The sequence below is a fragment of the Rhopilema esculentum genome, chromosome 5, assembly GCF_057945365.1.
Source record: "Rhopilema esculentum isolate cy_ngs chromosome 5, ASM5794536v1, whole genome shotgun sequence".
Classification (NCBI taxonomy): domain Eukaryota; kingdom Metazoa; phylum Cnidaria; class Scyphozoa; order Rhizostomeae; family Rhizostomatidae; genus Rhopilema; species Rhopilema esculentum.
In genome coordinates, this window is record NC_142819.1 from 9,875,629 (window position 1) to 9,902,007 (window position 26,379).

General features: G+C 36.0%; 2 protein-coding genes across 4 annotated transcripts in view; one reads left to right on the forward strand and one right to left on the reverse strand.

Annotated features, from left to right (window-relative positions):
• LOC135689878 (DNA polymerase beta) overlaps positions 1–21,162 on the forward strand; it is a 63,522-nt gene extending 42,360 nt beyond the window's left edge. The window contains exons 16-17 of one of the 3 annotated variants that reach the window (XR_016143787.1): positions 1,209–5,873; positions 16,487–21,162. The gene's annotated coding sequence lies outside the window, so the exon portion shown is untranslated. Of the gene's footprint in view, positions 1–1,208; positions 12,981–16,486 lie in introns of those variants that run through there. The other 2 variants (XR_016143788.1, XM_089108624.1) reach the window with 2 other exon arrangements.
• LOC135689513 (5-hydroxytryptamine receptor-like) lies at positions 12,367–26,264 on the reverse strand. Its single transcript, XM_065206761.2, has 2 exons — positions 26,150–26,264; positions 12,367–14,542 (listed from the first exon to the last, which is right to left on the reverse strand). The coding sequence occupies exon 2, from the start codon at positions 13,705–13,707 to the stop codon at positions 12,367–12,369; it is 1,341 nt and encodes a 446-aa protein (XP_065062833.2). The 5' UTR covers positions 13,708–14,542; positions 26,150–26,264.
• Positions 26,265–26,379: the final 115 nt, after the last annotated feature.

Consider the following 26,379-nt stretch of genomic DNA (forward strand, 5'->3'; position numbering starts at 1 on the left):
ACCAACGACTCGACTTTCTGTCTGACATTTGATTTAGATGAAACCGATGTGAACCTGTTATTATGAAATTTTCTGTGTAACATGCGTCAATGATCAAGCGGGTTTTTACAAGAACGTCGTTAAAGATTTTAAATTCTGTTGCTATCCCTTTTAATCAATCATTGATACTGTTGCCTTGCATGGCGAAAGAGGAATGGCTTTTCGCCGTTACATCGCCATGTATATCATAAGACCTCCCTTCTCGCTATGACCCGCCACTACGGAAGCATGTGAAGGTGATTCGAGTATCCCAGTAAAAAGGTGGAAAATTACAGGCTCGTTATATTTCGGCTTGATCCAAGAACAAATTAATCTGTCTGTTTTGGATGAAATGGATGTTGGGAAACACTTCAAAACATGTCGATGCACACCCTATTCATGTCGTGTTGAGCAAAAAAGCCTTCATTATATGGTCTTTGACGACGTAACTTCAAGAATCAACCGTTCAAGGGTGATTTGATGGAAGACTAATGTTCAAATTGCCATAATGAAACATGAACATCTTGCTTGGTACAGCTGCCTCAGCAGGGAGATCTTTCAACAAATTCAAGCTCATCAAAAGCTTTTTGCGTAGCAAAATTAAGCAAAAATGTTTTAGTGACCTGGCTATTCTAGGCATTATAACCAAACTTCCAAAAAAACTAACGTTGTGACACGAAGTTTCTCTTTATTATTTAACGTGCCTGGACTTCATTATTTTCCAATTGTGAAGTAAGACTATCTACTATCTTGCACGAAGTTCGTTATTTCATTCCACAGTCGTTTTGTTGAGTTTTATTTAAAAAAAAAACAGGGCGTAAAATTTACGTTCTCACTGTACACAATCTCAAAACCAAAAATCCATCATGGAAAACATTAGGTTTGATATGTTTAAAAAAATGCAACAAACTTTGCTGAATTGCAATATCTGAAAGTTTAATTAAAATACCATTGCCCTAAAAACGGCCTCACTTTTGGCATGCTCCACTGCAGCAATGGTGTCGATTCTGAAATCCAGTTTTCCAATCAAACGAGGCTTACCTGTAAGTCGGGGACGGGAAACTTTTTCAACCTGGGGGAAAAGCTTACAGCATTCGGACCACGAAAGGCTGAGCAAAATTTGAAAGTATCTTTTATTGAAAACTATCATAACATATAAACTGAGAACTACAACTTTTTTTGTTCAACAGGTTATCTCCCTGAAAAGATGTTTCCTCGGAGTTTGATTAAAATTCTGCGATTCAACGAAACTCACTAAGGTAAGTCTAGCCTATCCGGAATGTTTTTTAACTCCCCTTGCGTATCTGCTACTAGTTTCTCGATGGCACTCGATGCTATTATCACACTACTATCATCAGCATAGATCTTTTTAAATGATTTCTTGTGATGCTCTTCCTTCAACAGTAGCACAGTACAGCTTCTTCTGTTTTTAACCTTCTTGTAATCATTAAAAATTTAATATTTGAGAATTTGAATATCGAGGCAAAAATCCACTGTTCATAGACTCTCTCATTGGGTTGGAGAACCTGACCTTGGAGGACCTGACCTTGTGGATACTAAATGATTTGATTTTTTTATTCGCAAGCAGACCAATTTTGTTACGATTTGGGTAGCATAGGTCCCGACGTTTATTCTCGTAAGGGGGAGGCTCAAAATTAGAATAATATACTGAGTATCAGAAGAAAACAAACATTGATGTGCTTATGCTTCATACCTGTTTTTACAGTTATTTACCTGTTTGTAACATAGTCAAATTAAAACATAACAGAGGAAAAAGAGATTGATAATTCAGCACTGCTGTAGTTTTCAACACACTCTTTTTTTATAAGAACAATTTTATAAGAACACGAGCCTCGAAACTGGTCAAAAGTTAATAACAAATTAAGAACAAGCTGAGGCTGAGCTCTGCAAAATGCCATTTTGAACAACGTTTTTTCTCAAAATCGAGGATTTTTAGCGATGTGTGGGTGCTTTTTAATCGAATATTCAAACTTTTCGGCAAATGAATGATTGTCTCACTCACTTTGTTGGCAAATGAGGCCTGAACAACTCCCTAGAGCGTAAAAGCTAGCACTCGCACTGCTTACACCCTATTAGATTAAGAACAAATTAAGAACAATCCAGCCTCGGATTTTTGAAAATATTAAGAACAGTCAGCCTGAACTTAAATTTACTGGTTCTTATAAAAAAAGAGTGTAGTTGTTTTTTGTAAAGTTTGGACAGTCAACATTGGCTCTTTCTTAAATATGAATCTAAATGAATTAGTGCAGCAAATGGAATATTTTCCACAAGATCTTCGTGGACGCTCATTATAGTGACTGCATTAAGACGTTCCTGGGACATTCATGACCTTAAATATGTTTTTACCTTCTTGGACAAAGGAATAATCTTTCTACGGGACACGTAGACACTGGCACAGTAAACACAAGCATATCCCAGCGCAATGCAAATTTAGTTCAATCTAGGTCATCTGCCTAAATATATAGCCTGAATTTGTTTCTTTTCCAAGAATCAAGTCTTTTTCAATCGAGCAGCAGTATTTTCGGGCACAAATCTGTTTCTGAATCCGACAAAAACATTGTCCACCTTCAGCCTATATGCAACTTCTGCCGCTGTAAGGAAGACGAGTGGAGTTTCCATCCAATCGTCGTGGGATTTTGCGCTGTCGTGGAAGCTGAGTTTCATCCAAACTTTCGTTTAGATTAGCGCTGGCTACAACATTACCACGTGATGGACAGTCCAGCATCTGTTTTGGTATTTTGCCGGATTGCTTTTTTGATTTCTCAGCTTTGCTAGAGTTCAGCAAACTAGCAGTGGCGGGGTGGCTATGTTTTCCCTGGGGTGGCCAAGTCGATTTTTGCGCCCTATCTATATATCGTGGTTATATCAAAGCACGTGTTTCTAGAAGAGAAATCAATTTTTGCAGCTTGAGTTCAAAATTTAATGATTAAGCTTTGACTTAAAATGCGAGTATGAATGGAAAATTAGGTAATCAGTACAAAAGTTAATATGACCTTTTCGATCGTGTTTCGGTAAAATATTCAGCAATTTCGAAATTGGCTTTCTTTCGAGGGTTGACCTATTTTCGAGAAAATACGATAGGCAAAACAAGTTACACAACATCAGACAAATTTTTGTGTATTTTCCATTTTGGCCAAGTCATTTCTAATGATCAGAAAAATAACCTACTTTGCATGGCTTGGTGAGCTAGTAATTTTAGGAACTTTATCGAGAAAATTTTGTTTCAAATCAAACAGCTTTAAAAACTATGTTTCAAATAAAACATTTTGAAAATATTTCGGCCTCCAATGATGACAATCTTTCAGTGGTTCAAAAGGTATAAAGAATTACCTGCAATCAACTATAGGTCAAACTCGATTTGGTAGCCTCTCTTCTGAGCATCGAGTCTGGTGTTATGGACGTGCTTTTCTACTTTATTTCTGACCTTGCAGCTTTATAAACTCGAAAAAATCGATCAAAGATACGTTATTGCGCAAACTTGTTGTTTGAGGTTTTTGTAATCACATTTTACCTTAATTTGTAATTTCCCTACATCTAAAGTTGTTGCTTCGAGATTTTGCAATATACGTTCATGACGTTAAAGCTTTTTTACAATATAACATCCTTTTTCCTGACAGCTTTGACTCCGGCCCTAGTATTAGTTAATCCACCACTGTCTCCAAAAGATGCATTTCTTTGATTTTTATCTGGTATCTCCGGAACAAACCTGAATTTCCTTTTGAAGCGAGAAGTAAACCAAGAGGAACTGAAACACTTTCATTTGATAATTATAGTTGGTCTTGATGATCACGATACGAAAGATGGTCATATACGAAAGGTTAGAAAACTGACGGGATGAATTTGATTCTTCTTGAGAAAAACGCAAAAGGCAACACCGATAGCTAAAGTTATTTAACTTTACTACACTGAACGTTAAATGATTAAGATAATTTTACATCAAAAACTAAATTTTATATTGAAAATCATTACAGAGAAATAGCTCTTCGAGAGAAATTGCATCTACATCGTGGCAAACGTTAGCTCCTTTTATTCAAAAGCGCACGTGAATGCTTAGTGATTCAGGCATCATGCAAATGTGTCCCGCGACGAAGCGCTTAGGAAGAAAGATAAAGCAATCAATTTTATTTTCGATCGAGGCAAAACATTCGCGGGTTCTTTTGAGGGAATCTTAAAAGTGTAGACCCACTGAGAAATCCGTGACCAAGCCGCGCGTTTTGAGGAAAGTGATGTAAGGACCGTAAACAGTACATTTCGAAAGGAATCATTGTTTTGTTGCCTTAGAAGACCCGCTCCTACCACATCAGTATTTTTTCTACTTTCTCAAGGCAAAGACCTGAAACTTGAATATAAATAGACATTTTCAATGCAGACATTTACAAGACTAAATGCAGCTTAAAACTGTACTTGTTAAAAAAAATCCCATTTGTTTGGTTCTAGAGTAAATACAACCTTATTTCGAACAATTCTGTTAATGGATCCAATTGAAGAGGTTCTTGAGTAAATTCAGCATTGGTTCTTACTAGTTTTGAATAGATTAAATTGGATCTGTTTTAAGCCCCCGCCAAACGACTCGATTTTTCACTCGATTTTTACTCAACAAGAAATCGAGTGAAAAATCGAGTTGTTTGGCCACCTTGTCGAGCAAGTCGAATTGCGTCGAGTGATGTCGAGTGAAGTTTGATCTCTATCAAAAAAGTCGAGTGAAAAAGGTGTTGTCGAATGAAAATCGAATCGTTTGGCCACCTTGTCGAGTGAGTCGAGTGAGCGCGTGCGCAGTTATCATCTCTTATGCTGGGCAGGGAAGCATACTACCCTTGGGCCTCGAGGTCCAGGAGACCTTTTAAGTGATGAATTCCATTTTAAGAATGGAATTAATCAAAAGAAAAAAATTCTGCCTGAAAATAGTAATTTGCTTAAACGAAATAAGTATTTAATCGCGATTCCTGCATGACACAAACGAACAGGGTCTCATGTCACTCTTGTTCGTCCATATTCGATAGTGTCACATTTATCCATATTCGAGGGTACACTAAGAGAATAAACAATTCAACAAATGTTATAGAGGAAACTATTCTACGTAGAATGACGTACGCTTTGTTTTTCTACTAATTTTTTCCTGGTTCATCACCTCAAAGACCGCACTAGTATTAGTTTGTGATTAGATTCCATCGGATCCTCTCTAGTGTAAATTCAGCATTGATACGTCCTAGTTTTTGAATGGATCCAATTGAATAGGTTTTTGAGTAAATTCAGCATCAATTCGTACTACTTTGTGACTGGATTACATCGGATCTGCTCTAGTGTAAATTCAACATTGATTCGTACCAGTTTGTGAATTGATCCCATAGGATCTTTCCTATTGTGAATGCAACATTGATTCGTACAAGATTGACAATTGATCACACTTTATCTGTTCTAGCGTGAATGCAACATGGGCTTGTACTATTTGAGAATGGATTGCATTAGATCTATACTAGTTTACATGCAATATTGATTCGTACTAGTTTCAAAGTTTATCCCATTGGTCCCAAGTGACCCCCAATTTAACTGACAAAACGGGCGGAGAGGCTTTGCGAAGTAAAGAGACCCATTGACACTTCAGACAGTCATTTGTAGTCTGGTTTAGCCTTTTATTAGGTCTTATCAGTACAGCTAGACTGAATGAAGACCTAAAGCTGACCTAGGGCCAGCAAATAGGCTGTCAGAGGCAAGGTATGAAATGGGTAGGCCTAAAGGAGAAACTACCCACGATTTGATTGTATTTGGAATACGATTTACATGTGCTTGTAAGGATGTTTTGCTCTTACATGGATGGAACCCGCATGCCTGCCCTGGTTAGTCTCACATTTGCTTTTTTTACTTTTATCTTAGAACGGTCATAAGCAAAAGAAGAAACATGTTTGATACTTTGCCAACGATCCTTAAGGCAAATCTCAGTCAACATCCAGCTAGAGCACATCCCGAATAACCCAACGACGCTGGAAATTATGCAAATTTTATGTCATAAATTAAAATGGAAATTTCCCGTTGTAGGATTATTCCCGCTCGTGTGAATCAGGCTAAAGAAATCGATCAAAATCTTCATAATCGTTTGCTGATAAACACAGTTTTACAGCTTAGCAGTGTTTAACATCTCATTTGTTTGTAAAATCGTGTGTTTTAGTTTGGAGCTTAGAAGGTTGTTCACATTTTATAGCAACAAGTAGTGAATCGGATTTGTTGAAAGATAACGTGTTCATTGTCGAGCGAGTATTTTTGACTGAGTGAACATATGTTTGATGGTGTAAGACGAACGGTCTTACTCCACTGTAACCTAGTGACTTAACAGTTATTCGAGAAAACAGAGTTTTGAGAAGGCGACGGGTTTTGAGATATTATTTTTTTTTTAAAGATGCGGCAATTCTTAAACTACTTTTTCGATATGTGGTCACCGTTTGGACTTGGTTGAATGTCTCTGAGATTTATCTATGTCCATTGTGATTAACTTCTTACTGTTCTTGGCAAATGCTGAATACTTTAATCCTGTGGCTCGTACCACGGTATTATTTTCTCATCTAAATTTAATCTCTATCTTTGACTGTTTCAATTTAACTGTTTATATTTTTAGTGCCAAAGTTCACCTTTCTTGCCCATATTCAGTCTTCAAAAATTAGTTCTAAATTTGAACATTTTATCAAGCAATCAATGCAGTGTTTTGAATGTTGCTAGCACACTATTAAATACCACAACCTCGTAAGGTAAAATACTCTTTAAAAAAACCTTTGATTCATCTCTCTGTTAAATTTTTTGATCACTGAAGATTAGGAATATTTTCATGTTAATAGCGACTTCAGAAAATCTGGATAATCTTTTACAGCTTCACTTACCACGTTGGAGTAAGCTCTTAGGCTATGAAGCACATGTGCTGTCTTCTTTCTCTGTCTGATTTCTGCTTGCAAGTCCCGAATAAGAATTTTGCATCCCAACCTTCGAAGAGAGATTAGCGAATCGCGTAACGAAAGATGTACTGAGTGTTACATAGTAATCTCTATGCAATTCCCACAGCCCTTATATTTCTGTTCATCTTTAGAGTTTCTTCATAGATCAAAATTTAGATTCATAGCTTGACGATAATTTCGATGACTTAGAATAGACAACGGCACTGTATTTAAATTATCTTTAAAAAGGGCCTTGAGCAATATCCTGTAGAATCTTTCTATCTGGAAAGTGACAAATTTTGTTAACGGTACAATCATGACAATAATCTAGTTTTAAAGAAAGCTACTTATCTTAATAAACTTTTATTAATATTATATATGATAATGCTGCCGTATAGTTAAAGAAAAAGGTTGATGATACAAAAGATTATCCGTGAATTTCTTGAACTAAGTATTGCATTTAATCAGTTGGCTTACATTAACTGCCAAAAATTCCGGTGCCGAAATTTCGCTGGATTTATTTTCGGTAGAAAAATTTCGGTCATATTTTTTAGACTTTGATCTAAATTTTGGTGAGAACTTGAAAAATTTCGGTGGAAAGAAAGAATTTCGAGGAGTAAAGGAAAGCCAAATTTATTTTCTAACTTCAACATAAAATTATGTGGAACGCAATCATAAAAGTTACAAAGAAGGTAACAATGTCATAAACCTTCATTTAGGAGGTCTATTTTGTTTCATTAATTATTTTGTTCATATTTCATGGAGGAACATCAATTGAAAGCGTTATAGTTCGCAATATTTCTTATCACCAATCGCAACAATGGAATTAGAAATTCTGACCGAAATTTAGCGATATATCAAGACTTTCAGATCAAAAGTACTTGAACGTTTGAAAGAAATAACTGAGAGAAATTATGTAGAGCCAGTGAAGATGAGCTTGATATTAGGTATGTTGATGACGAAGAAGAACCACAAACTGGAAATTTATATGTTTGAAATTCAATCGGTGTCAAACGAGTTTTTTTAGCATTGAATGTAGAATTTGGTAAAAAAAAATTTCAGTTTTAAAGAAAATTTGGTGGGATTAATTTGATTGCCATGCTTCACTGAAAACAAATCCCACCTAAATTTACGGTACTACATGTACATCCACATAACATTTAAACGTGTCTTTTGAACACTGAACCAGGTTTGAACACATTTCTCTGAATGTGACTTCACCTTTATGTCCCGACACCTTGAATAACAAGGAGCTGCCATCTTTTCTCACTGTCATGTTCGTACTGTCCAATGACTCAAATAGCAGATCCCATGAACAACAAACCATTTCCAATCACGTGACTGCACATGTAACACTTAACCTGCACATACACCACTTTATCTAGTCGCGAACTCGATAGCGCTGAAACCAAACGTTTATGTTAGCCAATGAGGAGCTTACCTCGTGAATTCAGTGTCGAACTAACAGCTCTAAGTCGAACGTTTTTCAGCATAGATATTTATTGGTTGACATTGAAGTAAGCTCAATAATAGAATTGAACCACGTTCTTTAACGGATACGTTCAACGTTATAAAAAGTGTACCAGGTTGCAACATCGAAGTGACAACGCTTTTCTAAAATTCACGAGATAAGATGATACTCAGAAGGCTAACATCTAGAGATACTGGTTCATGGGCGAGATGATGAGCACGCAAAGTCAAGTGATTTGTGAATGGTTTGAGAGTATGCTTAGCTTGAGCCCTCGCACTGGACGAATATGAGACTGAGCAAACATGGCAGCTGTCTGTAATTTAATGTAGATCTCCAGGTAAAGTCACATTGAGAAAAGGGACTACGATTAAATGCTATCTTGATATGAGCTGACTTTTCTCAATGCGATAGTCAGTCCTAGAACCTTACAGATAGACTTTGTGTGGGCGATTTTGTTATTTTTCTGAGAACTTCAACCTGATAAACTCGGATAATGAGCCTCAAAACACTTCGTGTCGACGTTGTCAATTGACTTCTCTGTCGCTATGATGATTTCTAATCAGCGCGACCCTTTAAGTAGCTTCTCTCTGTATCGACTTACCCTTTCTTTATCATCATTTTAAGTTGCCACTCTACCAAATCTTCAGATAAAGTTTTTATGTAGATTAGGCTTCCCTGTGACTATTTTTCTTCTTAATCCTAATCTTTTTCTTTTGTCCATAGCCTTGTAGACATTTGGATAAGGAGGGATTTAGAAACTCCTTCCTTGACTCCCAACAAAACATCTGTTCCTGTCGTCTGATTCATCTGCCTCTCTTTGACGCCTGCTCCTAGACCATGCTCTACCCAGACCATGCTTTCGCGAAACCGATTTTCTCTTTACTTTGCATTCTGAGTACTTGAAGGTAAAGTGTTATTCGGTTAAAAGTTGTTTGATTTTTAATGCATCAACCTCTTATGAAATGACTATCAGAAAAGCTATAGAATCGTCAACGCAGAAACCAGAATTTTTAGAAGAAAGCTAGTGCAATCAGTCAAAAACTAATCGGAACACAGGAAGTAGAGGAATCAATATTTTTATAAACTTTTTTTGAAAATTATCTTGCACTAGTTTAAATGATATTAAGTGTGACAGAAGCATGTATAGCTAATTATAGATTTAGGAAGTGCATGCAAAATTAACTTTAGCTGAATAAGGAGAAAATCATCGCAGAAGAAGATTGCCACTGTCCCAGGCCTCTTAACATTCATGTTCACAATCAAAGCTTGTTGTGACTTTCAACGAATCGTAAGAGATTGCACCGTTTCGAGGACAGCCTCTGTTCCACGCACTCGCATGTTATCACTGATGCAGGCCATATTAGCATGTTAAGTTCTGCAGGATAGTTATGAAACCAGCTTTTTCTCCTTCATCCAAGAAGAGAGAGGCGTCCGCTAGATTCTATGCATCTTGTGAGGTTAACGTGGTAAACATAAGCGACGGATACAAGCAGAAAAAAGGACCAGGAACATCAATGGAATTTCGTTTAAAAAATCAAATTTGAGAAAATTAAAAGTTAACTAATATTTTGGCTCGGCATACGGGAAATTAGATCTTCCCTCGTCGTTTTGCATGGTTCCTGTTTATCGTTTACTCTTTTTGAACAACGATTTTTGCTTTCCTGTATTTTTTTCTACAAAATTTGTTCTCTTTTTCTGCTAACCAGCATCGATTTGGCTTTGGAATATGGTATTTCAAAATCCATTATTAATGTTATTTCTTAGTTTTAATCTGTCTCAGCTAGAAATTTTCATCCCTGCGAAGAATCCCTCAAAGATGTCAGAGCAGATGTGTTGTCTGCCTAAATCGACATGCTGTTTTTAATTAACTGTCCACAACCATTGCAACTAGCACGTTGGATCAATCCAATAATCTATATGCTTGGATTTTTGCACACCTATGAAGTTCAAATTTATTGCAGGAAATTAAAGTGCAAAAAAGCAAATTAGCTACATTGGTTTTATTCATATGACATCAAGGCTGGAAAAACACTAGAGAAAAAAAATAATATTGGCCATTTTCGCTTTTCGAACCTTCATTGAATGTGTTTCAGTCTGTGACGAATTCAATCAATCACAAACATATTTAGCACAATACTCTAGCCAAAATCTTTCAGCAAAGAAACTGAAAAGAAACTAATAATACCGAAACAAATATTAACTTTTACAGAATTGTATTTTATTACATTTATTGTATTATTGTATCCTGAAATTTAGTATAAAATTATATTGAATGGTTGTATTCAATATTGATTAATAAAAGATTACCTTTATAAGTAATTAAACTAATCCAAAAAGACCACCCCCCCTCACCCCCACCCTTATTTAAACAAAGAACTTGGAAAAGAAAATTTCTCAGAATGACATAGACTGGAAAGTTACCAGTTATAGCTAAACTTACCTAATGTCACAAATTATGTGTTATAACTTTACGAATCCAGGAAATCAATTTCCAGAAAACTCTGCAGCTACATTTATGAATAGTGAAACAAATATTCCAAAGTTTCTTTTTAAAGTATTGTATTGTTTGAGAAACCATCCTTACCAGGTAAGTCTCAATCGTATGAGCAGTTGAAATTGGCTTGAAGGAATCAAGAACAGAAGAAGGACACAGACTTTTAAGAAATTCTGATATCCAAAATTCTCGGAGGTAGGAGAAAAGAAGGTTTCAAATTTAATAGACTCAAAAATATTTTTCCTAAAATTCAAGCCATTGGCCTAGATAAGATTCATGAGATACTCTATCTAATAAACGCCCAGATCCATTTGTTAAAATATTGCAAAAAGGGCAATCCTATATTTTTATGCCACTTTTATAAACAGTACGATGAGAGACAGGCCTTTTGAATTCACCATTGCTTGTTCTCATATTTGAAGTTCTTTTTCTAATAGTCGCCAGACTTTAAAGCCGAAACTTTTGATAAATACTCGGGTACATGATAGATTTCCTAACCTTTTCCAATGCTTCAATACAGAAAGTTGAAGAAAGACAAGAGAATTGTAGAGAGGAACAAGATAATTAGCAGGGCATAACGCTCATCACTGTCCTAATGTCCTAAAAAAGAATTCATGTTTTTTTGCTTTGTATATATTTTGTTTGTTTTTATTCAAAGCAATGATATATTTGTTTTCGTCTGTACGTTGGTTGGGATTTTAAATCCTCTTACGAATCTGCTACACTCCCTGCCTTCCTAGAAACATCCCTCCTCAAAGCGTGAAATATTCCAACCGAATACAAAGGAAAGTAACTTTGATTAAAAATCCTGGTGAGCCTTGTTTATACTTCATCGCTCTTACAGCAATGATCTTACAACAATGTAGTTAAAATTCGATACTTATCTGTTCTATTCTCTTACTGTCCTCTTACGCTTGTTTACTTTGATCATATGGTTTCACACCTCATTCCATTTTAAATTGCACACAAACTTCCAATAAAGACATCTACAGTCATTGAAGATTAGATTTAGCACCAAAGAAATCAATCTCTTTAAAAGCTTCAACCTTGATCATCTACATACAATGTACAATTTAAAAGAAAGTTAGTAATATCTTGATTGACGCTCTCCTTAAGAAAAGCAGTACAAACAATATCTACAAAAGAACAAATCAATTGGTTTAAATAAGATACCAACATTAGCACAAGTGTTCCAATACTATATTTTGAAATGGATAATATTTTACCAACTCCGAATAGTTTATAGGTATTTATTTCAGCTTAATGGTTTCTCGGCTAAATGAATAAAAATGTTTGATTTTATTATCGGCACCGATTTCAAAGCTTTTACAAAAAACATATGAAATATTAAATTCAAACACTATTCTGTCCTATTCACATAAAGAATATACGTGAGAACATAACAGCAAGTGTACTGTCTCATTGGGCTGGTGAAGGATTACTCTTTATTGAAACTGCAATCGAAGCAACCGCAGCCGTCTTGCAATCACCTTACGAAAGTCTTTCTTGCAAATGGCATAGATAAAGGGGTTTAGAAGACTGTTCAGAACGAAAAAGTACAGCGAAATGTTTAGGAACGTTGGTGAGATGAAAGCCTGACCTTTTGGTGAAATGACATCACAGATATTTATAATAATGATCGGAAGCCAGCAAAGGCAGTTCACAATGAAGATTAGTGCGATGATTTTAGCTGCTTTTATTTCGCGAATGATGATGCGCGCAGCTTGGCTCTTTTGATAGGATGCTCGTCTTTTCAGCTTCCCTGCGTAAGAACAAGTGGTTTCTTTACTTCTTGAACTATTCAAACTCGCTATTCCTCGATCACCATTTCCTTCATCATTTGCAGCAATCGGTCTTACCATAATCTTTTCAGCTTTTTGCTCATTTTTGCCATTTTCATGAACACTATCTATATTGCTTGATTGAAAAGTCACATCCTTTGACAATTGAGAGAAATTTGTTTCGGCTTTTCGTCCTGGCGCACAATTTCCATGCAAGGCTGTTAAGCTATTCACAGAGGAATCTTCTACAACGCTCTCGTTTGTTTTTTGATCCGTAGCATGTTCGTCAAAACCACCATTCAAAATTGAGAGATCCGTGCTTTCACTTTTTGATCGACCACCAAAAATCCTACTGTGACCAAATCGAATTGATCTTCTTGCGGGAAGAAGAAGGCGCTCCAGCACATGTTTGCGTTTTGGCTTTTCTTTCCCGCGGAAAACCTGCGAGAACCTCATTGATTGCATGTTAGCTTCTATTTGTACGTGGTGTCTGTTAACTTTGAAAATCCTCAAGTAGACAAACAATGTAAAGGAGATGACAAGAATGATAATTGTTGTAAGAATGCCTTTGTAGATCTTGTGCCATTTCTGGTAATCATCGCTAGACATGGTTAGTTCCCATGGCAAAGGAAACAACGTTATAATTATTGTTGTCGTCCAAACTTCAATCATGAGCAAACGGACACGCAACTGGCTCAGTATCTCGTAGTATCGAAGTGCGTGAAAGACAGCTACATGTCTCTCGTATGTTAGAGCAAGTAGATTTAACAACGAACCAAAGCTGGACAGAGCTGCCACATAGCCACTGAATTGTTTGCTTAAAATGTACAACGGAATGAATATCACTGCTATCATCATGTCACAAGCGGCGACGGAAACGACAAACTTGTTCGTTATCGTACGCAGAACTGCGTGCTTGTAATACAGAAGACATACAAATGAGTTTCCGCAGAGAATGATTATTCCAATGAAGATAAATGGAATCGATTCTGTGTTAAAAGACATCGTTATTGCCTAGAATCCAATCTTCTGGAGCTTTCTTTCTCTGATTTCACTTGACTTATATTTTATCAGATTATTCGCTTTAAGTCAGTTTTGCTGTACGCGATTAACAGGCGAGCAACACTCTTACATTACTGAGCATGAATATATATTCTAACTTGCTCGTTGCAGCAGCTTCGCATGAGAACCTTTTTCGTCTTTGAGAGCTTAAGAACACCACCTGTCTCCACCTCGAATTTTTCACACTACTTGCACCTCATGCCGTTGGCTCTTCTGATTTAGAATCCTGTTACCACGTGACTTGTTCTAAGGGCGCAGATGTTCCAACTATTAGCCAATTTAAATCATTAGACCCTCCATGTCTGCAAATATTTCACTTTGACTGTTTCATAGCTCTTACTGAAAATATCAGAATACAGTTGCAACACTTGTAAATCCTGAGTGTTGTCATAAACAACAGCAACATTAAAATGAAGTCATAAACTTTGTCATCGCTGAATGAGTATTTTTTGACATCATTTTGATCGCGATAGTATCGAGTCTTGTTTTCATCTATAAAAACATTTACGAGAACTTTCAACATGCATGTGTAAGTAGGAGGTGATTGCAAGCGTCTGTAAGGTCCGCAAATTGGTACTGTTACGGTGTATGTCTCCAGATATATTGAGAATTTCATCCAAAATGTATACTTTGGACGAGTTTCATCGTTATCTGTGCGATTTTCACGACTCTTGTCAAGAACTTTGCAGTTATCCTTTATGTAAAATTAATTTTCTTTTCAGACAATCTGCAGCTTTCATCTCTTTTTAGATTTTCAAAAATCTGGGCGTCTCGTTGTCTAGAACGTGTAGGAATAAACAGTATCAGTCAGGTTACGAAATGCGTTTAGAGCACTTCAAGCAAAGAATGAAGCTCTAAGCATTATTTCACGCAAAACGATTATAGTCAATTTTATTTCCCCACATGTTCTGAATCTTGTACATCTCATAAAAATGAATCAGAATGGTTTACATAAATGTTTAAAGATCAACTTTTAGCACTTCAATTAAAGATCGATAGGTTACATTGTAAAACAACCTGCCATGGACGTTTTAGAAATGTTCGTATCTTAAGTTGTATCATTTGTTTTGATTCTGCAGTTACGGCGCGTTGACTTCCGTTAAAGAGCTTTTCGTAAAAATTCGTAGCCAAATTCGAATTTAACGCCGAAAAGATCATATTTCAAGTTAGCAATAAGAGCAGCAATAATTTCAATTTGGCAGAAAAATTGCCATCATTCTGTAGGGCAAGCTTTCAAAATCTAGTCACAAAGGTGAATTCTGAGCCCTCAAATCTGAATGAATCATTTATTTTTGTAAAGAACATCTTTTTGCTTTCTAAAGCTAGAGGTTTCAAATGTAGGCTCAAATTAAGGACAATGTATTTCGCAACAGAAGGTTACAGCGTATAGACTATTTTTTACACAGACAGAAAAAAAGGAAATTTAGTTCTCAGATACGTGCAAGGAAATCTAGGACGCTATGAACATTACTTCTCGTTTTTTATTATTTTTTTTTTACATTCCAGTTCTGAACGTTTTTAGAAGTTTTTTAATACCCAAATTCTAATGAGCTACTGATTAGATATGAAAGTGAAAAAACAAAAAACGCAGGGCAACGATAGCTAAACACAACATAAAACAGAATAGTCGTTTAAGAAATTTCTTACTCTATAATTTAAGTATTCTGAGCTAGTAATGTAGCTAATTTTCTATAAGAATAATCGCCTTTGATTTTCAAACGATGGATTTTCGAGCAGTTGTCGTCATATGAATTTTATGGATTCATGAGTTTGAAGTTAGTTTAGTTATAAAGCGGCTTTTGTGGAAGCAGTTTAGGAAAATGTGATCCAGGAGTGAAATTAATCCGCGGTGGAAAGTTTGTATAGAAGTTGTTTCAGCGTAGACATAGTAAAGAACAACTATGGGTGAGATTATCGCAGGGTTTTCTTCGTAGTGGGAGGCTCGTTCCCTTTGAAGGGCTCGACCACAAACGAAATCACAAACGTTGAGGTTGCAGCGCTGCGCGTTATATAAACATTTGGCCAGAAGTTTACCAGGTCAATTTTTCTTGCTTGTTTGGAGACGAATAAGAGAAAGTTTTTTTAATGTATGAGGCAACCCCCATCTTTGTGTCAAGGTGCATGCGTAACAATGATCAATTTAAAGGTGTGTGCTCTTTGATTCCAAGGCAGGGGCTACCTCACTCATTGAAAGCTCTCTTTGCTCGTTCCCCAACAGTCGCTGTTATTTATAAAACGGCGTACATCAAGTAGGTACTGTAGAAAGCTTTGCACTATTTTAGGGGGAAACAAAATTTGAAAACAATAGGAACAACATAGATTGCTCAATGAAACATAGTACTTTTACCATTTTGGGACAATGGTAGCTACGGCCCTGACTAAATGTATTACACTATTTACTCTTTATACAGAATAACCTCTTTCAGCAACAATAGTCTCATATTTTCAAGTTTTCAAAATTTTGATTTTATATCTTATCTAGGTGAAATAGATTGAAAGAAATTTTGATGTCGTATTATAAAAAGTTTGATGTTTGATATTATTATTCATTATTTATTGCGATCACAAATTAAGAATCTTGTGTGCCCTTAAAAATCAGTGAGAGAAAGCAAAAACTGCTTGTGCAATTTTTAACACTATCTTCAAGAAAAGTATTTGCTAACTGACATCGTCGCTTTCTATTCAGCTCTCTTTTACACGTTTTTCTCCACTCTCTACTCAGCTTTCAATGCCATTGCCACTCTAAGAAAGCTACTGTACACTTAAAATTTCTACCGAAACAGGCAAGCCAGTTCAAGTCCAGATGTTGTAATCAAAAATTAAAAATTCGTAAACAACAGACAAATCTATGTCCAAGGCCGCGAAGCTGTACACCCAACATTGGTGCACCCGTTGGGGTTGTGGTTCCCACTGTACCGACGTTCGTGAGACAATATTCAAACATTTGTGGCAGTTTTAAGTAAGTGGTCAGTTTATTTCATTTTTGGTGTAAGACACATCAACAATTATTTTTATTTCCAATCCGAACTGGCCGGGTTCGTTCACAAAGCTACACTCATACGAACAACTTCGACTCTATGAACGTGTGATGCTAAGGTTGGCAATCGGGTTGTGTACGGCCTACACCCTTAGGGTCATATACCACTTAGGGCAACCCTTAGGGCCATGTCCGTATTGGATCATATAGCCTTCGTCTATACTGTGTGTCTATGAGTGTTTATCGAGGTAATGCGTATACCGATAATTATGAACTTTTATTGCTGAATGCAAAAGTATCTTCTTATCACATTCTCTATTGATAACTTCGATTTTCATTATCAAAGAGCAAAGTTTTGAAATCAATTCCTTAATACTTTGCTAAGTACACTCAGAAAGCGACCTTGCACAGAGATAGGTTTGCAGGTAAACTCCTTACTGAATTCTCAAAGGCGTTTGATTTTTTTGATCGTGAATCTCTGTCAAGCTATAAATATTTGGATAAAGCTAAGATTCTGATATACTGCTTTTCATCACACAGAAATCAGAGAGTTGAAAGTTAAACAAACTGCTCATACAGCTCATGGGCACAAGCCACAATAGGTGTGCCACAAGGATCCGTCTTAGGGCTCCCTATTCTTTGACATCTTTGACAACGTCCTCTTTTTGGTAGTGAATGGTACAGACAAAGTTGTTGACGATACAACTTTCATACAAAACGGGCATGAGAAGGCAGAAATTCGTAACAAGAATTGCAATTGACGCGCGTGACATCATAGCTTAGATTGCTTTAAAATCAAATGATGTTAAAATGAAGTAAATGTCAGCAATTTCGAAAAAAAATTAAGCAACATTGGCATAATGATAGGTGATGGCATGACTGCCATAAGTGAAAATAAAGCATTATTCTTTAATGCCAACGATTAAGAGTTAAGCTTTTATATTCATGTCATAAATAAATATGTGCAAATAAATATTGTCATAATTATCTTATATTTTTCATTATTATTCCTATATCATTTAACATCAATGGTATTCTGGCTCTAGGCTGAGTGATCGGTGGCAGTATTAGATAGAGGCTTAGAAGGTTATTGAGTAGCGTGTTTATAATATAATAATAATAATAAAACGAATATTTCAACAGGATAAAAGCTTCAACAAAAATATTGCTGATTTCAATGCCTGTCCTGCTTAAAAGAAAAGAAAAGAAATGTTAAAAACCTAACTGACAATTTTAAAACTATGAAAAAATATTACGTTAAAAGTCCTTGATTATTATTAAAAGCCTAATTTATCACAACTATTCCAATTTTAAAATCAAATCCAGTTTTTCTTTAAAATCCTTTTTATTTTCGGCATTTCTTACGTCTATAGGCAAATCATTGTATAACTTAGCCCCCATGTAATAAAATCCCTTTTGAGCATATTCAGAGCATGTCGAATTCCCGAGGAAGGAAGATCGATAAACAAAGAAAAATTTGCAGATTTAACACTATGCATGTTTGTATTGATTGGCCCTTATCGAATTGATATATTCAACATCAGAGATTACTATGTTATGATGCCTTAATCACAAGCTGTGCAGCGCCATTAAAATGGATGTTTATTTGGTAACAAGGCGGTTATTAGAGTAAATATAATTATTAGAACATTACTGAAATTAATCAAAAACAGCGGCTGCAATGTCTCTCACACCTTCAGATGGATTTGAGCATAATTATTTTATTAATATTCATGTTACAAATGTATGCAAAAGCAAAGTATCATGTTATCATCAACCTTCAATTGCTATCGCCTACAAGCTGTATGATCTGTAGCGGTGTCAGATGGGGGCACTTAGAAGGTAGTTGAATAAAAGGCACTATCCTAATGATTGTAGCACCATAAGGTTTTAGCACCGGAATAAAGCAAACAGCATTTCTGTTGTCTCTGAATGCAAGATGCACCATTTTTCTTAGATAGGCAGACAGTCTATGGTTTTACGAGAATCTCGTTGTTTGCTAGATTTGAGCACTTACATTCATTGACTGTTTTTAGATAGAGGAAGCCAATGCTTAAGAAATGCAAAATAGGGTGCTAAAGTCATTTGTGATTAAAAGAAGATTCAGACTTCGGGAAGCGCAGCTTGTTAATCATACTTATAACAAGTACGAAGACAAAAATTGATCACTGATTTTGTCTTTTTTTCGTCGTACTGGTTAAAATTCAAAGTTAAATCTTGATGCGATTAAAATTATGCTTGAATTTTAGGTATTTCGTTTGGTCATGAACTAATTATCATTAATATTCCATACTTGGCCAACTCCATACGTGTGCGAGAGTTTCTGAATTCAAGAATTAATTTTCCACATCCACGATTTCGTGGAGACAAGGTTTAATGAGTGTATCCACACAATGGTTTTGGCTCTTTTACTCGTGTTAGAATACAATTTCCTTTAAAAATAGTACAAATTAGTTAAAAAAGACACTAGCTGTAAATTTTCAGCAATTCAAAGAAATTAGTGAATAAAGACATAATAAAAGCAGTTTAAAAGCAAGGTCGTTCTTCGGCGCGCTTTGTTAATTTGGCACGCCTCTAAATCGAATCTAGCCGTCTGCATGCTTTCAAATACATTGTACATACGAGCGTCCATCTACTATCAAACTTGTAGTGACTCTTTTCATCTTTGATGGGTTGATTTCAAATGTTACAAAAAATTTTAACATCATCCATGTACGTGTTGAAGAGTCAAGATCAGAAATATCATGTCATGGCTACTAAATCACAAAGTGTGCTGCGTTCACTAAAGTGACTATATTTGTAGTTACCATGTGGTTATTACGGTAAAGGCAAATCATTCAATCTGCCGCTGGAATAAATCTCACACCTCCAGATCAGACTTTGTTGCTAAAATCTTTAAAAATGCATTATTTGCCATTAGGCTAGCAACTTGCACTGCCTTGAGCTGACCTTTTTGTTTGTGCGCGCACTGCGACCGAGTGAACGCATGCGCGCATTGTGACAGAGTGAACGCATGTGCGTTTTGGGATCGTCTTGGTCGCATTAATCAGATTTACTCGTTTGGTGCGCATGTTCAGGAAATTTCACAGTCAGAATTGAAGGTTGGCCTTCTTGGTTAATGAACCTCAATGTCGTGCTAGGAAGAACAATCTGCTGTTATAAAGCAAATAAACTGCAATCTGACTAAATCCATTACATAGTTTGTTAGGTTCGCTATTTCTTCTTTTTGTATTTAAGGTTTTTTGTTGTGTTGTGTATAAATCTTAAAAATAAGCTTAACGGTTTCCCATTTGTATTAATTCCTATTTCTCCGAGATATATCTGTAACATTTTATGGGTCCAGACAGCAAAGCGAATACCATTTAGAAAAGTTTCAAACAAACTTGATTTCAAGAATGGCCTCAACATCAGAATGTGCGATGCCGCTTAGATTTTCCAACGTACTTTCCAAGTATTGGTGAAATTGAAATCAAAGACAGATCAAAGCGAGAACACACCATTATTGACCAATGATTGGAGATTATGAGCTCTGTTTAAAGTGCAGACGATGTCATGGGAAAGCCAAGAACACTTCAAAAGCTCTAAACCGACCTGCTCAAGCATAATTCATAGAAGCGTTGGGCAGTGTGTTTTAAACTCGTATTGAGCACAGCACACGAGACCTTGAAAATCTTCCAGAAGAAAGAAATAGTATTCATTCAGGGTGTGCTTTTTACGTAAAGTACAATGTAGATTTCACAGCCAAAATAAATTAGCTTATATGGTGGCACACAGAAGCTTGAATTGATTTTGAAGAAAGATGTTCGCCATTTGCAAGATAAACGTATATTATAGCGTTACTGGCCATTTTTTGTAAATTAATCCTGGAGCTTGACCAGATGGACGTTTAGACGACTTAACGGAATTTAAACACAGACTGACTCACCCAGGTGTTGTTTTAACACATTTAATAAATTTTAAAAACCTTTTAGCTACAAATATAATGTGAAAACTGACTTCTTTTTTGCATGAAGCGCGCCAAAATAATATGTACACGTGCTTTTACTATTTGACTGCTTAGAACAAATAAAATCCAGACGTAGTGCTGTCAGAATGCAGTGGGATTTTTATCGAAGAAGTGTGACAAAGAGGAATAAACTTCATCTATGTTTTCTGCTTCATCATCAAAATCAAAGTAATGAACTAACTACGTGCTGAAAATATATTCTATAGTTAAGTGCGTCATAACTTTCACGGTAACGAGGTGTATACTGGAAAAGAGAATAGTCCTATTACAGACACTCCATGTTGTTGCTGGGATGTTGAAGATCCTCCAATGTTCAATGATTGATAATGATGAAATGTTAAATAATTGATGTAGATCCAGATGAAGAAGCAAGAGATTTTACACTTCATTATGCAAAATAACATTCTTTTAGTTGATTAAAACCAAATCTTGAAATATCCTAGTTAATTATGTTCTTGTTTTGGATTAAGATTGAAATCGAGATCGAGATTCAAAGCAGAAAGATAATGAAAGATGGAAATAGTGCACTAACTAAATGCGAACAAAACATCTCAAACTTTGATCCATAACAAGAACATACTTCACTGAGGAAGCTTGTATTGGATCGATTCTGCAGTAGTTCTTCTCGACATTTAACATCCAGTGCCATTTATCATATAGTGCAGTAACTTAACGCAGCAAGAAGCAAATTATTCTACATCAAACAAACAAGCTGAACATATTCACGATTGAAAACTCCAAAAGTTTCTCCACTCATCGAGATGTTAATAGCAGGCTGTGACAGAACTGTGATGATTCTGTCGAAAAGCTCAAAGCTAGGTATAAAGCTCCAATTTTAAGGTGGTCTAGCAACCTGATTGGCATTGGCACAGGCAGGGACGTTCTGGCGTCCAAATTTTAGAATGGCTATCAGCTCGTAAGTTTTTCTTTTGATAGTTTGACTACACTGAATTTAAGGATCAGCCTTTGGCTAATAGGAAATTGTACGTTACTTGATTAACTTGAAGAATTCAAGATTTTTGCAAATCTGTATCTTTTAGGCAGCATTTTTTATTCCCTTTGACTACCCAAACCTTGCAGCGTAGGAGAAATACACTAAACACTTGAAAGGTGTTGTGGACAAAAGCCACATCGAGATGTAGAGAAATGTCGTTTTTGAAAAACATAAGGCGTATTCGCAGGCGTGATGAATGAAAAACATTTAATGGAGAAGATTTACATTAATTTTGTAAATTTGGAGACATACAATTTTCCTTTATTTCTAGCGTGTTTTGATATTCTAATGTAAGGTTCAAACCTGCTATCGGTCATGAAATGAATTTTTATGTTTCTAAAGGAGACAGAATTCAACTTAAAGGCTTCGTTGATGCAGATTTTGGACCTCATTAAAACTGAAAAAGCAATTTAAGACTAGACGAGACTTACCTGTAAGTTGAAATGTGACTGTGATTCTACCTCACCTTTGTGCAGAAACGGAGTGATAACATGAGAAGCGCAGCGCATGCGAACTGATTAAGTGTGCGTTGTTTTTGAAACTGAATTAGGCATGCTTCAGTCGTGGTGTCTATGTTTCTATGTGGTAAAAGATCACGCCTATAAAAATTGCAATAAATTGTCGCTCTATCGTCAACTAAAAGTGCGTGCTTAGCAATGCAAGAAGCATCATGATTGCGTTCGATACTGAATGATCTGAATTTTCATTAAAACAACCAACTATAGAAAGATATCAGGGCCCACACCACAGGGGGGGCACTTTTTGATAAGCAAAACTATTTACAAAGAGGCTTTGTTTGAAGCACTAAACATGCCTTGGATATCACTTGTAAATAAACATGCTAATAAAAGAATAATTTTTTCAAGGATGTTGATCTTTTGAAAATTGCTTTTTGATATTGCCTAACTGAATACATGATAGCAGATGCCTTGACTAAATCATAGAAGAAGATCATGTTCCAAATGTTTAAAAACATGTAAAAGTCTAAAACTCAACTCCAACACATTCTACTAAAATTACAAATTTGACAAAAGAAGCACGCCGAGAAACGGTCCGGGTTTTGCTTCAAGTCAATCTAACAATATCAAAAAATGGCCTACCAACTCTTTGCTCTGTCTGGCCTTGTTAAAAATCTGTGTTCAATTTTTTTCTAGAGGCCATATAGAGAGTTCATCGGGGTGCTGGACTGTTCACGTGTTCTGAAAACTACAAAATATATTTGCTGTTTGGAAACATTTTGTTAAATAATACTGCTGCTGCCTCAGTATCGTAGAAGGCGACAATTAATTCGCTTTAAACCATGGAAACAGACACTATGTTAAAAACAGCGCTGCCTTACTATGCTAAAAACATACGTGGATATCCAAACTGCATATTGCACAATCTGCAGTGATTCCAAATTTTAGATCGATACCATGAAAAACCAAAAGCAAGAATGGTTGCCCAAGAAAGCTTTAAAGAATCTTGTTATTCCCTCATATTACTAAAACGTCTTGGCCTCATCATTAGATGCTTTCAATCCACTTATCTATAAAAATCTACAAATGAATTCAAAGATCAAACGGGAGAAGCACATTGAATTCTTCAACAGAACAGCCGACCATTCGGACTCGTGGAATAAAAGCTAAAATGGTTGCCCAAGAAAGCTTTAAAGAATCTTGCTATTTCCCTATATTGATTGAACGCCTTTGCTTCGTCATTAAATACTTTTAAACTACTTTTCTACAAAATTCTGCAGAAAAGTTCAAAGGTCAAACAGAAGAGGCTTTTTCGATTCTTTCTCAAACAGAAGACCATTCGGCCTCATGGGTATAAGGCTTCAGCACTTATGGCTTTCTTTAAGTTTTATGTTTTATATATATCATCATTAATAAACCACAGAACAACTTGGCGAACAGAACAATATTTTTCCTGGAGAAGGAGAGGGGGGTATGAGCACCAGTGGCGTAGCGTGACTTTTTCAACTGGGTATTCTCTATTAAACAAAAGGGTGGGGCAGGGTGTGGCTCGATGGGGCTTGATGAAAATAGGGGGATAATAGGAAGATTAAAAGGACCTGCAATTGACATTTTATCTAATTTTCTTTTTGGTTCGGTTGGCAATTACTGCACTGTCAGGCCATTACTATGATGAAAACGATGCTTTGCTAAAGAACCCAACGCAAATATACTCTTCGAACTCATTCATTGCATCAAATTACCACTAACCATTTCATCAAAAGTAATTCAAATCAAAACATATCATTGAAAGCCAGTAAAACTTTACTGGTCGAAATATGTCCCAATAGTTGTTGTTGAATCGTCTAACATTTGCACTGATGTAAAGAGGAAGTAACTGTAAACACTTACTCTTAATACCTTAATACAAAAGGGCTTTCGAAAGTTTCAAAATTATTCAGATAGGGCATTACACGGGTTATAAATGATTTTGTGGTATGCAGTATAGACTTTTTCTTCATGGCCTAATCGTGATATTTTCAATACAAGTTAATATTTGAAAGAATCGAAGGTAATGAGATGAGACTGCACAATAATGCAAATAAATGCGCTCGAATAATGCAAACAAAATAGGCCAACAAGATAACTGAATACACCAGGCAACTATAAGGATATTATCCAGGCCTATCTGCATTTACTTAAATTCTATCACATAATACAAACAGAAACATCCCTGATTGGCAAGCAATAACAAATTGGCATTTCAAGAGGGAACAGATCTGAGTCAGTGTAGTATTATGTAGCAGCCTACCTTTCCTTTCCACTTTGATGTTGGTAGATTAAGATTAGGGGTCAAATGAGAGAATGATTATGAAACAGTAATACGGACACTGCAATAGCTTTGAATGAAGTCATGTTTACTGTTTTCGATGAAGATCCACCACTCCAACCGCTCCGACGTCCATTAACTGTTTATATCGATCTCATAACGAGACTATTTTGAACCAACTTTGAGGCTGTACGCTGCATATTTCTCAGCGTACAGAACCATTGTTTTAGCTGATTAACGGCAAATATTATTCATGGAAAGGAGAATTTTGATTGGTTAAAGTACCGTCTAGGGTATTCACTGCGTATTCATGACCGATCTCCATACAACATGAAGTAGCTCAATCTTCAAAATTAGCTTCAAAGATCTCCCAGCTTCTCTATGCTTCGCAGCGTTATTGTTTCCATGAATTTCGTGATATTTTGTACTTGTACAAAATGTAGAATATTGAAGGTAACGAATTCAACCAGAATCAATAGCCCCAAAACATTTTTTACTTATTACAATTATACGTCGTATTAATATTTTTTCTGAGAAATCTCAGGGTATTCACTGAATACCTTGAATACCCGGACGCTACGCCACTGATGAGCACATGAAAATTTAAAAAAAACCTTTGTTCCACTGAACAATCTTTTTTGTTTCTATGGTTCTTCAACAATAATGCCCCTAGTTATTTCTACGGTGTTGCACTTGAGCTTTTATGAATTGTTGAACTGACGATGACTGCCTTTAAAGAGGCAATAGGTTTCGAGTCGAATCAACTGTATTTTTCGCTTTTACCGATACCGAGTTTACACTGTCCCGTGCGAGATTGGAACCGTGATAAGACGGTCGCATTTAACTCTTCCGTTTACACTAGCACTGTGGAACCGAGACGATTTAGCTCTGCTATCCGGAACAGTTTTGACCCTGCTTTAAAAGCGAACGCATTTTGTACCGTCACGACAACATCTGCTTTTAAAGTTTATTTTTGATAAGCAACGCAGAAAAATCTTTTTGAACAATATGTCATTCTTAAGCTTTAAAGTATAATTGTATTAACAAAAGTTGTTCCTTTTATTTGGCACTCAGCGCTGAGAGTTCTCTTTTTGCTTTAAGATATAACACGCAGACCTGTCAACCCTCCCGGTTCAGCCGGGAGACTCCCGGTTTTGACTGCTTTCTCCCGGTCTCCCGGTTTTTAAAATTTTTCTCCCTGTTTCAAAGATGTCTAACAGAATGTCTAGGAAGATTCTTCACCGAATGTTCGATTGGACTGCTCATCTTATGCTTCAAAGACAGGTCCATTGTGTATGTTTTCTCATTACAGAGATATAATTAAGATATAATGGTCACATTGAATTCCACATGACAACAATTTTTTGTTAGTACTTACTGATTAACAAAAAAACACTAAAAGTTGTTATGAAGATACTTTTCATGATCACTTTTGTCATAAACTGTTTCCCGAGCACAACATTTTATAAGGTATATTTATTCCCTTAACAAATTACTGTGGTCTCCCTGTTTTTGACCAAATCTCCATGTTTTTCTCTAGGAAAAATCTAAAATCTCCAGGTTTTGAAAACTTAAGGTTGACAGGTCTGAACACGTCCTATGAACAAAATTTCAATGTTGATATTGTTGTATAATTCCTTACCTCTCATTTGCATGCTTTATATGAGCCAGGCAAACATTTCAGTTCTATACATAAGACAGTGCTTTTAGATCGGCATAGCTGTCGCGATTTGGCGTTAGCTATGCTGCGTTTGTTTTTAAGAACAGCATTGTTGGTAATTTGATATGATTTATGAAGATAACCGTATCACTTTTCTTTATCAATAGAACTATTTTTTGAACTTTCAGAAAGGCCAAATCAATGTTTGATTA

Coding starts and splice junctions, on each gene's coding strand:
- LOC135689513 (XM_065206761.2), bottom strand. CDS start 13,707: ATGTCTTTTAACACAGAATCGATTCCATTTATCTTCATTGGAATAATC.